Raw genomic sequence first — 17,076 nt, 5'->3', positions numbered from 1 at the left:
ACCACAGCAAGACACATCTTAATTAAAATGCCAAATGTTAAAGAGAAAGAGAATCTTAAAAGCAGCAAGAGAAAAGCTGAGAGTTACCTACAAAGAAGTTCCTGTAAGACTGTCAGTTGATTTCTCAAAAGAATCTTTGCAGGCTAGAAGGAATTGGCGAGAAGTATTCAAAGTGATGAAAAGTAAGGACCTACAACCTAGATTACTCTATCCAGCAAAGCTATCATTTAGAATGGAAGAGCAGATAGATAAAGGGCTTCCCAGACAAGGTAAAGCTAAAGGAATTCATAATCACCAAGCCATTATTACATGAAATGTTAAACGAACTTATTTAAGGAAAAGAAGATCAGAACTAGGAACATTAAAATGACAACAAATTCACAAGTATCAACTGAATCTAAAAAACAAGGACAAAAGCAAACTAAGCAGACAACCATAACAGGAACAGAATCATAAATATGAAGATCATTTGGAGGGTTATCTGTGGGGAGGGGAGAGGGGGAGAATGGGGAAAAGGTGCAGGGATTAAGAAGCATAATTGGTAGGAACAGAATAAATAGGGGAACGTTAAAAATAGTATAGGAAGTGGAGAAGCCAAAGGACTTATGTACGACCCATGGACATGAACTAAGGAGGAGGGGTGGCTGGAGGAAAGGGGGGTACCAAGCGGAGGGAGGCAAAGGGGGAAAAATTGGGACAACTGTAATAGCATAATTAATAAAAATACTAAAAAATAATCAAACTAAAAATTGACAAAATACTTTCCCTAAGGAATTAAAAGACCTACCCTATTTTAAGTACTTTATATTCAAATATATTTGATTTTTACATACTTTTTCATTGTAGTGTGTAATATATTGATTAAAACCTGAATGCCACCTGATTCATGTTTTCAACATAATAGTGAATATTTAATAAAGAGGCAATAAAGGGTTACCTCAGAATTATATTTGGTGTTCCTACAGTTCTTTATTTTTTGACCTAAATCAAATGAAGTAGGGGTGTGAAACAAAATATTTTGAAATGTACAAGATATTATGGAACAGTGGAAGTTTGGAACTGGCATTAATAGTAACTATAAAGCCTTTAAGTTCAATATTAGAAAAAGATTGTCTTATTCACAGAGAAGCTCTTGTAATATTAAATTTTGCTGGTAGTTCTGAATTCCACATTCCATAATGTCATAAAAATGGTGAACCTATTGAAATCCATGCTGCTACAGTGCCTTCTTTTCAGCTTTAGGTGAATAAGTGTAATTAGCCATTTAATTACTAAAATACGTCAACAGTCCAAAGGAAGATGTGTAAAGTAAATGGGAAATTTCAAATTATTGCATGTGAATTATTCTTACTTGGAAAATTTGTTGAAGTATAGTTATTGGCTTCAAAAAATGACAGTTTATGGTTTCAGAGTAAAAATTCAGCTACAGAAGAGCGAAGTTAAATAGTTTTAGAAGTGATGTTTAATTGGTGTTACTTGAATCCTAAAGAAGCGTTAATACTAGTAAAATCTATATTTCTGAAACAGAGCTTTAGCATTGTATTGAAATACTTGATATAAAAAATTCATTTGTATTCAAAGCTTACATCATGGTACGGAGTTGACATATTTGTGAGAAGAAGAAAGGGAGGAACTATTAGGTTTAAATATTTCATCACTTTTCAAGTACAATGTAAAGAGATTGAATTGTTGGAAAAAGGAGTTTTCAGAGTACTGGAACAAAGCTCCTGTTTTGCCACCTGCTACTACTTGTGCTAATGAAGCTTCTTTGCAATGGTTGCTATGTAGAATATTACGTTATGTTAAAGGGTCTTAATCAGGAGTTGTGTGTGGCCTTTTTTAAAAAAAATCCTCACCCGAGTACATTTTTTCAGGAGAGGGCTGGAGAGAGAGAGAGACAGACAGACAGACAGGGGTGGGATGGGGGAAGAAAGAGAAAGAATTAATGTGAGAGAGAAACATTGATCCATTGCCCCTCACCTGTTCCCCACCCAGGGACTAAATTCAAAACCTGGGTATGTGCCCTGACTGGAAATTGAACCCATGACCTTTTGGTCTATGGGATGATGTGCCAACCAACTGAGCCACACCAGCCAGAGCGTATGTAGCCTTTTAAAGCATAAACCCTAATATATAAAAGTTATGTTTATCTAAACAATGTAAAGTTTTCTACTTAAAGAGTTTGAAAATTTTAATTTTATAAGGAAGATATAATAAAAGTTTTACAAAATTTTATATTCACATTTCCAGTTGCCCTTCCCAGTGTGTCATAAAAATATGTTTGTTTTCTTAATATGCCATGAACTTGAAAATATTGTCAATTCCTGGTATAGACCTTCATTTATAAATTAAGTGGGCAATCGAGAATCATGTATTTGAAGAAAATCAACAGATATCAAGCTCACTAAGCTAAATAGTTTACCCTTGATAAAAAATAATTTATAAACAGAAAAAGAATTTGAAGTCCCTATAAATATTATCAGTGGATTCAACAGAACATATACACGAACTGAAAATGGTGGAAAAGGAAAATTGGATGATAGGAAAGGAGTTAAAACATAATTCCCTAAATAAAATTCTCGTTAGAATTACTGTGGTAGAACAAATATGGCAGAAAACTAGATGTTTGGTGAATAAACTGAATAACTAATGTCCTAGGAAACTTACTTGATCTTTCCTGCCAGGGGACTTGGAGAGGAGTTGTACTGATGGACTCAGTGTGCTTGGTGGGCCAGACTTCAAAATGACAAACTTTGCAGACCTGCGAATAGAGAATTAGCATCTTAATGCTTCAGTAGGAAACTTAAGAGACTGCCCCTGTTTTCAACTTCCTGAGGGACGCTAAGAGCTGATGATTGCTGGTGGTAAATAGTTACGCAGGCCAAGTAGAATAATAGTCCACCTATAGAATCCACCATCAGTGGAAACAATAGAACCTACAGGATAGGAAACCTGAATTGCAACAGAGCTTTGAAATATTTAGATTATAATTTTTGCAAAAGAAAGAAATAATAAACACATTTAGGGAGACTCAACTAGAGGACAAAGAAACTTTCTAGAACTAACAAGATCTTAACATTGTAAAACTTCTGTTGACAAAGAAGAGTGTCATTGTTGAGAGTGAAATGAACATGCAAATTAAGTGGAAGAAGTATCTTATAATACAGAACACAGTTAAGTGGGTATAGTCAGGAAGGAAAAAAATAGAGACTAGGAGAAGCAGTTCATGCAAGAAGAAATTCACTAATATGTGAGTAAACGCAGTAGAAGGAAATACAGGCATAGATATAGCAATTGATAACTAAGTTAGTGATGGGGCTTATTAGTTTGCTACAGCTGCCATGGTGAAGTACCACACACTGGGTGACTTAACAGAAATTTCTCGTCCCACAGTTTTGGAGTTGTTGGCAGAGTTAGTTCTTTCTGAGGGCTCCCAGGGAAGGATCTGTTTCAGGCCTTCTCTCCAGGCTTGGAGAGGACTGTCTTCTCCCAGTGTCTTTTCACGTTGTCATCCCTCGATGTATGTCTGTGTCTGTGCCCAACTTTCCCCTTTTAATAAGGACACCACTCATTTTGGATTAGGAACCACTATGATAACTTCATTGAACTTTGATTACCTCTGTAAAGGCTCTATCTCCAGATTAAGTCACATTCTGAGGTACCGAGGGTAAAACTCCAACATATGATTTTTAGGGGAGGAATATAGTCCAGCCCATAACAAGGGGAATTTTTTTTTATTTTAAGAAAAGACTTGGAAAGCACTCCCTCCCTAGGTCTCACTTGAGATAGGATAAGTTAACAGTAGGATGGAAAAAATGAAATTTAACATTGAAAATCGGAATAAAAAGTATCAATGGTAATTTCACCCAGTCAGAAAAAATGTAAAAAGACTAAGGAAACTGAAGAAAGTAAGATAAATACTAATCAAAGTAAGATGAAAGGGAACACTCAAGTTCTTACACTAACTGTGAATGAGATGAATTTCCCCATTGAAAGACAGAGGTATTCAAATTGGGCTATTCAAAACAAAAATCAGAAAAATAAACAACAAAAATGCCAGGTGTATGTTGTTTAAAGACAGTCTTTAAAAAACTGATAATGGTTGAAAAGTGGCAGATAGTGTTAGATGGGTAGGCAAGATGATTTAAGGAAGTCCAAAGCAAATCAAAATAAATTATTTATTTCAAAGAGGAATTTAAGATCCTTTAATGGTACAGCATGAAACATTATGAGATGGTAAGAATTGATTTTAGAAAAAGATGTGTCAAAGTTCGTACTCAACAATGTAACAACTATATAAATAAACATTCTATATTATTCATTGACCTATCCATTCCAAGAATAACCTTTAGCTAATCAATGATTAAAATCCTCACATATGTTGAAGAATTCCCTATTGTAAATTATTCTACAACTTTAATTTTGTCTATGCTTTTTATCTGTCCCAAGATCTAAGTAAATTTGACAAAGATGTTAGGTTTGTAAACAGGTTTACTTTTAATTATTTGCTTAGAAGCACCTAGACAGAATTTTATGTGAAAAAGAGAGTATTTTCATCTAATAATTAGACATTTTAAGTTAAAATGATTTTAGTGTTGTAGGTGGTGGCAGGGAAAACTTATCAAAGTTTATTTTTGTTTTGTCAGTGTGAATGAATTTCTTTTAGAATTCCAAAATTTTATAGTTTTTTATACACTTGTGTATTATTTGCGGAAACCTCAATATTCTGGCAGTTTTGCAAATGATGTACTCTGTGTTTAGCAAAAACTGGTTTTCCAGCTTTATAAGAGATAAGATTAAGGACAGACACCACATACACACACATGCACACACAAACTTACTTTGAGAATCAACTTTTGACTCCTGTCAAGGGTGAATAAAGCATATATATTTTAGATATTTTATCTTACTACATATAATGCATGTGGTAACACCAAAGATCTGAGTTGTCATTTCTGATTCAGTGAATCATAGATCTTACCCACCACCAAACTTTGCTAATAATTCAAAGAATACAGGCAAATATATGTGCAATATTCCTTTTTCTTAGAGTCAAGCAGTTGGACACAGAGTCCAAAATTGCCCTTTTTTTCTGTGTTAGGACATGGTATAGTTTTGGAATAACAATAGTTTTGATCAATGTGTGCGAAAAAATTGCACAAAGGAAGTCATTTTGGATCTCCTGGTTTTGTTCTCTTAATTATACAGCTTGCTTGACTGTCTGGGTAGGTACTCTGGTATTTTTTCTGGTGTATATAACGTTGATAGGCTATCTTCTGGTTGGAGGTGATTAGAATGTTTGCTAGGATCCTGGTTGAAGTCTTTGATTCTTCTTACCAGCAGGGAGAAGGGGATATTAGCCTGCTCTTAACCTTTCCCCTCCCAATGTATAAGAGTAGTGGAGTTTGTTCTATATGGAAAATTTTGCTAAAGTAATCTTTAAAATTTTTCTTTCATAAATTATCAGTATTCTCAGTTTTGGGGGTTTGTGCTTGAGAAAATAGGCAATTAAGATGAATACTTGTTAGATATTGTTTAATTTGTTCATAGTTTATATTACTAAGTATCAATAAGGATGATAGGCTATCCCTAAATTATGAATAGTTGTTTTGATAATGTCATGTTAATGTCATGTTTCATCATAAGAATCTGCAGGTGTATATCCAGAACTGCTGCCCTTTTAATAGAGATTTGAAATAATTGAAACGATTGGGGATTGAAGAATTTTATTAAGAACTAAGGCTACTTCAGTTTAGTGTATATAAGTCACATGATGGATTTATTTTACCTTTAACAAAAAGAGTATGTCATGGTTCTCTTTTTCATTATTTTCTATGATCGTTCTTGAAGTTCAGTTTACTATGGGGAGAGCCCTCAAGGCTAGTAACTGATTTTTAAAAAATATCCTCTAGGAAACTCTTATTCTTTTTTTTTTTTTTTTTTTTTTTTTAAATATATTTTATTGATTATGCTGTTACAGTAGTTCCAATTTTTTCCCCTTTACTCCCCTCCACCCAGTATCTCCCTCCCCCAGCATCCCCCCCCAAGTCCATACCCATGGTTCGTAAAAAATAACTATCCCTCCCTCTCAGATATTAAGACCCTTTGTAATCTTGTAAAGGACAATGGGCGAAGGTCTCAAGCTCCTCTAGCTGCTTCAAGCTGGACATGGTCGTCGTCCTACCTACCCTTGGGTCCAGAAATCCCTAATAAGAGTGGGGGTGTGGAGGGGAGGAAACTCTTATTCTTAGGGAAAATTTTTCACTTGCTAGGCTAAGAACATAAAAAAACAATAACAACAAAAAACCCTTAATATAGAAAAGCTTTTATCTGTTTCAAAATTCATTTCAAGTAGACTTGTGAACAAATCTAACAGTTTGCTGAGTTTACTTAGATCCTAGGACAGTTGATATAGCAATTTATACACCCAAGGATTCTCAGTGTTAATGAGATTAAAGATTATTCTTTGAATGGGTCAAAATCATATAAGAATAGGATTTTAAAACTGCTAGAACCTTACAACTCAGTTAAACTGGCTCACTTACGTTAAAAAGAAGAAATGCTAAATGTGTACTTATTAGATCTAGCATATTGTTACGTTTTTTTTTCCCCCCAATTCCAGCTCTTGTAGCCTATATTTGGGCTTAGACTGACTTCACGTATGTATTTTTGCTTCTTTTATAATATTGACAGGCCTGTCCCTGAGTTTTCTTCAAGGACTGTACTTTGTTTATTCACAAAGTCATTGTTTTTAGATTTTGCAACAGAGCCTTTGAAGATGAATGAGAAACAATTGGAAACCCCAGAGCAGCGAAAACTTCCTGAATGGATGTCTATGCAGGATAGGAGATGTGCTATAGAAGAAAAAAAGGTATGCAGTTCATCAATTATTCTTTCAGATGGAAAATTTTATGTAAATTTGACTGTAAAATGAGTCACTCCTTACTTTTAAACTTCAGGTTATTATTTAAGTTAGAGTAGCTATTGTGTGAATGAACCAGAATCTAATCATTGAATGGGCGAATGTGGGTTTAGAAAATGAGATTTTTCTTACTCTGTGCTTTCCTTTTTAAATCTAGCTTGTATGGTTGACCTTATTAGTTTGTTGCAATTCAGATAATTTAGACAGTATTTACTTTGCTGAATTTTTATGGCTGAACAAGTTTAGTTCCTCACAGATTTAAGATCCAAGTCTTCAGCATTTTATGGCAACATTATTACATCTAGAATACGAATATAATTACAGAAAAAAAATCAATGAAATAAATGCTATGAAAATAGCATTAGAAGTTTGGAAATAAACTTGTTAAAAGAACAACTTTATAGTGGATGGCTTTGTCTATGTTACAATGTCCTTATGACTTTGTTAGTCTATAAAGCATTAGTTGGTAAAACTTAGAACTGTAATTTGAATGGTTCAGTGAGATTTTTTATTTCAGTGAATACTTACTACTTAATGTGAACTTTATTTGCTCCATTCGGGAATTTTATTTAACTCAAGGCATCTATTCAGAAGAGTGTTTTGGAAGATGAGCTTCCCTTCTTGGAATTTACTGGATCCATTGTATACAGTTATGAACCCAGTGATTGTTCTTTCCTATCTGAAGATATTAGGTAAGAGATTTGAGTTTCCTAGTTTCATTGGAATTTGTAATCTTAGAAGATTACTATTGTGATAATATTTGAAAAATACTGAGTTTTACAGTTGAGGTGTGTTCAGTTGATAATTACTTATATATGTAGAGTATCACCTGTAAGTTTAATTCTTTTAAAATAAAAACTTAAAATTACTGAATGAAATTACTTGTTTCCCTGTTTGTTCCTTCATAAGCATTTTTATTACTTTAGCTAATTTTTTTACTTTCAACACTTAAGATGTATGTACAACTACTGAATACATGTTCATTTCACCAATTTAGGGAAGAAATGCAAGAATTATTCAAACTCTTAAGTGCTCCTTTATATTCATAAAATACCAACATAGTAATACTGTATTTTTCCTCTCTAGAAGTTGTTTTGTTTTTAAAATATGTTCCATTTTGGCTCTCATCATATTCGTATTTTCTTTAAATCTTTGAACATATTCTGTATATTTATAATTTTTAATGTTCTTGTCTGTTAATTCAGTTATTCTGGTTCTTTCTATTAAGTGGTTTTTATACTGGTTATCGGTCACATTTTTCTGTTTCTCATGGCTGGCAATTTTTGATTGGATATTGTGATTTTATCTTGTTGAATATTAGATTTTGTTTTTCTTCGAAGAAAGGAACTTTGCTCTGTCAGGCAGTATTAACTTATATTTTGAAGCTTATTTTTAAACTTTATCAGGATAGGTTTCTACAGTAGCCTTTACTCTGGAGATAATTTATAATAAGGTGTGACCCTGCTGGAGTCTTTACTGACTGCCCCATATAATCAACAAGAATCCCTACTCTGAACCAGGAGAGGGGCAAAGAAGGAAAAATTGGGACAACTGTAATAGCACAAACAATTAAATATTTAAGAGATTAAAAAAGAAGGATCCTTACTCTGACTATTCAGAACTTGAATGCCTCTTTCCTCTATGTAAGTCCTAGGAATTAAGCTTACTTCTCACTGATTGTCCTTTGTCCAGCCTCATGGTTTCACTTTGTGCTTGAATGTCCCTACCTGCCTAGCTCCCTCCTCTCCAGGACTCCACCCACAACTTCCCCCTTGTCTCCTCCATGCAGTGCTCTCCTTTGGCGGCTCCTCCCTGTCCCCTTGTCTGGGAAGTGTCCCAGGCAGAAAGCGGAGGCAGCAGTGGAGTTCACCCTTTGCTTCCCTTCCCCTAGAGAGCACAGTCCTGTACTGCCTGTTTTGTGCCTGAAAACTTGTTTATATATTTTGTCCAATTTTTTGTTCGTTCAGGGCGGAAAGGGTTGTCTGATCACTGTTATTCCATCTTGACCCAAAGCAGAATTTGAGTTAAAATTTAAAAAATATATATTTTTTAAATTTTAAAAGGTTGTGAAATAGGCAAATATAAACTAATAAATAATAATACAAGCACTTATTTAGAGCCCACCTAACTTTGTCAAATCGTAATATTTTCTTCAAATCTTTATTAAGAAATGAACTAATAAAATACTGCTGAAGCCTCATGTGTGCTGTTGCTGATTCTCCCCTCCGCAGCGCAGAGGTAATTTCTATCATGTCAGTGTTTAGTGTTACCTCACATGTTTTCTATAATATTCAGAATTTTACATCTTGAAATACCATATACTGTTATTTTGCCTATTTCAAAACTTTTAAAAATGCTCTCATACCATCAGTCTGTTTGGTCACTTTTTCACTCAGCATTTTATCTTTCTGAGAATTTTTTGTCTATGTAGCTCTTTTAACCTTTATAAAATGTTTTATCGTTTCATTGTGCCACAATTCGTTCATTCTTTTGCTGATGGAAGCGTAGTTTCCATTTTGCCAGTATTAACAGTATTGCAATGAACATCCTTAGTCATTTTCTGTGTGGTTGTGCACACAGGAGAGTTTCATATGTGCACATTTATGGGAAACTCGGAAACTCTTGCCAGGTGATAATGTTTATACTCGTCCATCTTTAGCCAGATATTGTCAAAGCTTTACCCAGGAGATTTTTATCCATTTACACATTCACCAGTATACGAGCAGCCCCACTGGTGGGTATCCTTCCTTCTCAGCACTTGATATTTTGCGGCTTTAATTTTTGCTAGTTGGATAGATGCAATATTATATAGATTTAACTTTCATTTCTCTGATTTCTAGGGAGATTTCATGTTTTCACATATTTATTTTGATTTAGTGGCCATTTGGGTTTCCTTTTTGGAATTGCCTGATCATGTTTTTCTCCATTTTTTTTTTTACTGGATTATTTGTCTTTTTTCTTATTGACTTTTCAAGGAGTGTTTTATATTTTCTCGGTATTCATTAGAAGATACATGTATCACAGATATTGTCTACCAACTGTGGCTTATCTTTTAACTTTTTGAATGATGTCTAACTATGCAGAAGTTGACATTTTAGTGTAATTAATTTACACTCTTTTTTCCCCTACAGCATGAGTCTTTCTGATGGAGGCGTGGTAGGATTTGACATGGAATGGCCCCCAATATACCATAAAGGGAAACTGAGCAGAGTTGCACTGATTCAGTTGTGTGTGTCAGAGAGCAAATGTTACTTGTTTCATATTTCCTCTATGTCAGGTTGGTATCTCTTTTCTTTGTTTCATTTTTACGTGGTAGATAATTATATCATGTCAACTTTATCCCTATAAAATTAAGCTCCTGAATTTGCTGGTACTTCTCTCATTACCTTACATTTACTTAAGTATTTATGTTCCATCTGATTCATTCATATCCCTGTTTTATTTAATTTTCACATCTCTTTCAGACATTGATATTATTCCTGCTTTAGAGAGTAAAGAACTGAAGTTTAGAGAGGCTAAATGACCAGAAATAAACTGTTAGTGTTAGCAGAACTAGTTGTTTTCCTTGTCATTTATCAATCAGGACTTTTTGCTTTAGGTAAGAAAAGAAATAAGGTGAATGTGTATCTGAATTTTAACTTAACATGAACGTAAATTTAAATATAAACATGTAATGTGTAAGAAGTAGAAAATAAATTATCATGCTTAATAAAATCTATGAAAATAATAATGAAATCTTACAGTTTTTCCTCAGGGATTAAAAATGTTACTTGAAAATGAAGCAATTAAAAAGGCAGGTGTTGGAATTGAAGGAGATCAGTGGAAACTTCTACGCGATTTTAACATCAAATTGAAGGGTTGTGTAGAACTGACAGATATTGCCAATGAAAAGGTAGTGATAATACATATATTATTTTCACAAACAAGATAAATTTGTGTTTTACAGACTGTGCCTTCTGTTTGACTGTTAGATGTTTTGAAAAAAAATGTTTTTGTAGTGAAGAAGTCCCAAATGACTGTTTTATAACAAAAACCTTCAGTTTTAATCTATTGCATTAGTAAATAGTTTCTTTAAGCAGCTACCTCCCCTATATTAGTATTATTCTACTTTGTTTCATATATTTTAAAATTTAAATATTATATTTTAAATTTACCTCTTTAATCCATTTTAATCCATTTATATCAATATCCAACACCTTTTTTTTTTTTTAAAGGAGAGGATAATGCAGCTTTTGGGGTATGATGTTCTTCATGGAAGTTTGACCATCAGTTCCATCACCCATATTTCACATATTTTATTAATGTAGCCTTAGGTTAAATTCTCATATTTAGCCAAGTATTCATTTGGCTGGGAAGTAGAAAGCCTGCCAATCTATTCAACTTTTTTTTCCCCATGAAACAATAGTTTTACAGTCCAAGACTTTTAGTAACTACATTGGGGAAATTCCAGAATTAAATTCTTATAATGTAGACTGTGAGTCAGGTTTTTAATGACAGGAAATTTATTAAGGAATATTTATGCCATATATTGTGATACAAAATTTTAAACTTTATTTGTGGCATGATCATTTGGTGGTATTTAGGAATATATGAAAATAGAAGGGAGTAATTTTTGCTTTGTTTGTTGTTCATTATTTCTAGCTAAAGTCTACAGAGACCTGGAGCCTTAATGGTTTGGTTAAACACCTCTTTGGTAAACAGCTTCGGAAGGACAATTCCATTCGCTGTAGCAATTGGAAGAGGTATCCCCTCACAGAGGACCAGAGACTGTACGCAGCTACTGATGCTTACGTATGTACCAAAGATCTTTAGACTATGATGTATTTTTTAAACCTGTAATAAATTACTTTAGAAAAATTTTGTTGTGGTAGTGGCACAAACTCAACTAAGATATTTAAAATCAGTTTGGCGGTAAAATGCTTAGGAAGGCATTTAGTGAATCTGTTAATTCTCAGATTAATTTACAAGTACCAATCAACAGATTGTTCAATGCTAGTAAATTTTATTCTCATGAAGCCAAAATAATGTCCAATTTGTATGTAAAAAATAGGAGCTTGCTGAAAATATAAAAGGCTAATAAGAAGCTGAGACCGAGTACACACAAATAGTATTGATGATGTGTTGATTTATAAGCATCTTCAGAATAAAAATAATTACAAGACCGTTTCTATATTGAAACTGGCCTTGTTTCTTATATTTATATTTAAAATGTGGTAAAAATTTAGAAAAATTGCCTCCAGATTTAGCTTCTCACTGCTGTTAGATGCATTTTTGTATTTATATATTTGTACGTAGTGAAATCTGGGCTTATCTTTATATATAGTGCTATTGTTTTTTTTGTTTTTTAGAACTGTATATTTCAGTTAATTTTTTTTTCCTAATTTATACTTCAATTAATGATTTATTTATTTTAATCCTCACCCAATGATATGTTTCAGGGATATGTTTATTGATTTTTAGAGAGGAAGGGGAAGGGAGAGGAAGAGAGAAATCCATGTGTGAGAGAAACATTGATTGGTTGCTTCCTGCCTGTGCCCTGACTGGGGATTGAACCTGCAACTTTTTGGTGTACAGGACAATGCTTCAGCTGACTGAGCCACCCTACCAGGACCCTAATTTATACTTTTATTTGTAGATGAATATCTTGTTTCTTTCCTTTTTTTTTTTTTTTCATCTGTTTTTAAGGAATAGAATCTCCTTTATTTATAAACAAAATAATTTAATTTTGTTGGAAAATAGGTTGATAATTTTCCTTTATGTTCTGTTTTAAAAAAAGTAAAATCGTTGAGAACTAGCTCAAATTCCATAGTATTTTTATTCATGAATAATTAGTATGACTTGATTGTTCCTATCAACAGTACCTAGAAGAAGGACTGTTTATACACGGATTAACATTCTCAGCTGATTTAATGAGATATGTGGAATTGGATACCTGTAGTTGAAACGTACTTCTCTTTCTTGATTGTATTTTGTCAGATTCCATTTGTAAGTTATTTCATTTGGATACCTTCTTATAATATTAGATGTTAAAACGTGAAGACTTAGACTTTTAATGTAAGGCATAAAGCACTTACTTTCTCCATTCTCACAATTGGTGCGGTGAATAAATGAAGACATTTACATCTGTGCATAACATAATAGGTTGCATTCAGCTATTTGAGTGCATTGGGGATCATTGTTTTGGATTTTTGTAAAGATGAGTCATAATTTTGGTGATTGTCATTTAGTATGTTCTTTTCATTTTTCTGTTTTTTCCATAGGCTGGTCTCATCATTTATCAAAAATTAGAAATTTTGGGTGATGCTGTGCAATTGTTTGCTATAAGTAAAGGTATGTTATGATTTAAAAATAGAAGGTAAAATTTGAATTTGCTCTTTTGTGAGGTTTAGCTCCAGAAAAACAATATTCACACCTGTGCAAAGTATTTAATATTATTAGAACCTCTTCAGTGTCTGAGCTGTTTTGACATTAGGTTGACATCTATTTGGCTAAAGCATAGGGTTTCAGGCACGTTACCTGAAGCAAAGCAGGGCTTACTGCTTTTACTTTGTAGCATTGCTGGTTATTAGGCTTCTGTATATCATCTATATATACACCACAGAAATTCAAGAAAGGTGAGATTGATTCCTCTTAATAACAGGAAGGGAGGGAGAGAGGGAAGGACGCGGGAAAGAAGAAAAGGAATGCTAGACTTCCGGCCCAGATAGAGGCCTAGACTGACACGCTTCATCTCCCTCCACAACTAAGAAGGACTACATCTACTGCAAAACCAGAAATAACCGGAAGTTCCAGGAAATAAAGCTACATGAAGTCCAACGTATGACGTTATAAAGAAATGGTGCTCGTCCAGACAGGTAGGAGGAGTGAAGTCACGGCGGAGAGGTCTAGCTGTGTTGGCGGCGGCAGCTGTGGGGACAGTGGCGGGACAGCAGTGAGCACGGACACCCATATTTAAGGGGAGGCAAGAAGCGCCTGGGGAGCACCCCCGGCTGCAGACCAGACCCGTCAGCTCGCAATTCCCATGCCGGGGATCCCCATTGCCTCGGACTCTGAGGCCCAGAGGGCGTGGGGATGGAGGAGGAGGCTCCCGGTTTCAGCAGAGAGTGAATGGCAGGAATCCATCTTGGACCCCCGCCCCCACACAAAACACCACAGTGTGGTGAGAAGGGTCACCCAGTAGTGCATGGGGCTCTGCCCCCTATAGCGTAGGAGGTGTGACAGCCCCACCCAGGAAGCAGAGGTAAACACTAAACTGTCAGGATGGCACAGATCATGATAGAGATCCTGGTGACCCAACTGACCAGCCAGCAAATATATGATCTAATGGATCAGCAGATAGGAAATCTTTCTGAGGCACAGTTCAGAGCTTTGGTTATACAAATGCTTACAGACCTAACAGCAGATCTTAACCAAGATGGGGAAGGAATGAAGGCTAGTCATGCTGAAATGAATGAAAACACATACGAAACTAGTGGTGAGCGAAAGAAAACCAGGGATCAAATCAACAAATCGGAATATAGGGAGGGAACAAACAGTCAACCAGTGCAGAAAGAGGAAACAAAAAGTGAGGAAAATGAGGAGAGGCTCAGAAACCTATGGGACAGCTATAAGTGACCCAACATCCGAATCATAGGGTTGCCAGAAGGTGAAGAAGAAGAACTAGAAATTGAAAAATTATGTGAAAAAATAATGAAGTAGAACTTCCCTAACTTGGGGAAGGAAATAGACTTATAGGTCCAGGAAGCACAGAAAGTTCCAAAAAAACTGGACCCATGGAGAATCACACCAAGACACATTATAATCAAAATGTCAAAAATTAAGGATAGAGAATCTTAAAAGCAGCAAGAGAGAAGAAGAGAATTACATTCAAAGGAGTCCCAATAAGACTATCCGCTGATTTCTCAAGAGAAACTCTGTAGTCAAGAAGCGACTGGCAAGAAATATTCAGAGTAATGAAAAGCAAAAACCTACAGCCATGATTACTCTATCCAGAGAAGCTGTCATTCAGAATAGAAGGGCAGAGAAGTGCTTCCAGGACAAAGTAAAACTGAAGGAGTTCATTAGATCCAAACCACTGTTATATGAGATGTTAAAGGGACTTGTTTAGGAGAAGGAGGATCAAAACTATGAACATTAAAATGAAAACTATCAGAACAACCAAGAACAGAAGCTAGGGAATTGAAACAAAGGCAGACTAAGTAGGCAACGAGAGTGGGAAAAGAATTATAGGTATGGGGGACATTTTAGGGGGAGGTCAGCAGGGAGGAGGAAGTGGGGAAAGGGAGGGAGATGGTACAGGAATTAAGAAGAATAATAGGAGGGAGTGGAGTAGACAGGAAGATGTTGAGAAGAACTATATGCACAACCAATGGGCATGGACTAAGCGGGGGGACAACTGGAGAGAGGGGAGTCACTGGGTAGAGGGGAACAAAGGGAAAAGAAATTGGGACAACTGTAACAGCATAATCAATAAAGCATATTAAAAAAAAAGAAAAGGAATGCTAATCTTAGTTACTATTCACTGGAATCCTGGTCAAGTTACTTCACTTCTGATGTCACAATACATATACACATATAATGCAGCAGAGGGCTTTGTGGCTTTTATAGCATCAGTGACAAAACTAGCTATCTTCTAGTTTAGAGAGTATATTGAATACATTCTTGCTGTAAATATTTAAGCTGTATAAGATACTTTATAGTGCCCTGGTTTAAATTTCTAGGTTTTCTCCAGAGCAGGATAACTCTGCCATTTTTCTCCAAGAAGAATGGCCACTTCATTCAGCTTGACTGTCTCTCACAGATATCTCAATAGGTTGGTGATAGCAGACTCATGGAGTAGAGTGGAAGAGCCTGGGCTCTCTTGTCACACGGACCAGTGGTGTGATCCCAGCCAGATGACCTGGAATTGCCTGTTTCCCATGTCAAGAATGTGGTTGATAGCATAATATCTATTTTATAGAATAGTTGGGGACACTAAAAGGGACATACTATTCAAAGCATCTATATTGATCTGCATAGAGTTGTTATTACTATTCTTGTGGCTTCCTTTTGGAGATTTTAAATAATTGTGTGTGTTAAGATGTTAATTAAGTCAGGTGATTTTGCTAAATAAACTTAAAACTATGGGACAGCCTTCTCATATGAAATTATATAATATTTCTTATAATTGTGGTGAAAAGGGATCCGTACCCTCTGTGATAGACCTTCTCATACTTTCTTTCCCTGGAAAACCACTTCTGACTCTCTTTAGCCAAAGGTAATGTGACCAAAAATTATCTTGATTAACTAAGGCAGATGATACGTTTTGAAGTTGATCTAGACAACAAGATATAAGAACTTATTTAACTCATAATGGACTTAAATTCAACAGAGGGAATTCATGATTTTCTGGTTTGCAGAATTGCTTGTAGGTTACACTTTCAATTTTATCATTGATGAAAATACTTTTGAGGAATGTTTAAGATATTTTTCACTAAAGTAACATATATTTATAAGTCAGTACTGGAGTTCTGGTATCTATGTACCTGTCATTGCAATACTCCACCCTTTGACACTCAGTTTTATTCTCTGCTACATTATATGTGTATGTATATTGTGACTTTGGAAGTGAATTAACTTGACCAGGATCCCAGTGAATTGTAACTAAGGTTAGCATTCCTTTTCTTCTTTCCTGCCTCCTTTCCTCTCTCCCTCCCTTCCTGTTATTAAGAGGACTCAACCTCACCTTTCTTGAATTTCTGTGGTGTATATATAGATATTTTCAAGTGACCACTTTTGGTTTGTATTATAAGATTATGATTTTTCTTTTTAATAGAACATCAGAAAATAAAAGGACATTTGAACATTATTTCTTCTTTCCAAGATGGTAGCTAACGAACCACTTGAACATTGGAGGGGAGGACATAGCAGGCATAGGGGAAAGAAAGGGCAAAGCCTGTGAGGTGAGGGCTTGCCTTGTGGAGGAGGAGCAAGTGTAACTGAACTGAAATAAGTAAGGTGAGAGGGGTAGGAAATGAGGCTGGGAAAGTAGCTTGAGCCAGATCATTTAGGGTCTTATAGGCTATGAATCTGACTTCATATTTTATTAATTAAAATAAATGCAATGGTGAGTGATAGGAAAATTCTTACAGGATTTGGAGCAAGAGAATGACATG

General features: G+C 34.9%; 1 protein-coding gene across 1 annotated transcript in view; it reads left to right on the top strand.

The window, feature by feature from the left end:
• Window positions 1–17,076, top strand: part of WRN (WRN RecQ like helicase) — a 113,724-nt gene that overhangs the window by 14,904 nt on the left and 81,744 nt on the right. The window contains exons 2-7 of the mRNA XM_090258272.1: window positions 6,756–6,871; window positions 7,502–7,614; window positions 10,054–10,199; window positions 10,666–10,814; window positions 11,564–11,713; window positions 13,183–13,252. Coding sequence (XP_090114398.1) covers window positions 6,779–6,871; window positions 7,502–7,614; window positions 10,054–10,199; window positions 10,666–10,814; window positions 11,564–11,713; window positions 13,183–13,252 — 721 coding nt within the window. The 5' untranslated portion in view covers window positions 6,756–6,778. The remainder of the gene's footprint in view (window positions 1–6,755; window positions 6,872–7,501; window positions 7,615–10,053; window positions 10,200–10,665; window positions 10,815–11,563; window positions 11,714–13,182; window positions 13,253–17,076) is intronic.

The sequence above is a fragment of the Furipterus horrens genome, unplaced genomic scaffold, assembly GCF_987537825.1.
Source record: "Furipterus horrens unplaced genomic scaffold, mFurHor1.1.pri manual_scaffold_12, whole genome shotgun sequence".
Classification (NCBI taxonomy): Eukaryota; Metazoa; Chordata; class Mammalia; order Chiroptera; family Furipteridae; genus Furipterus; species Furipterus horrens.
Note: the sequence above shows the minus strand (reverse complement) of the source record. Positions and strands in the feature narration are given on the sequence as shown.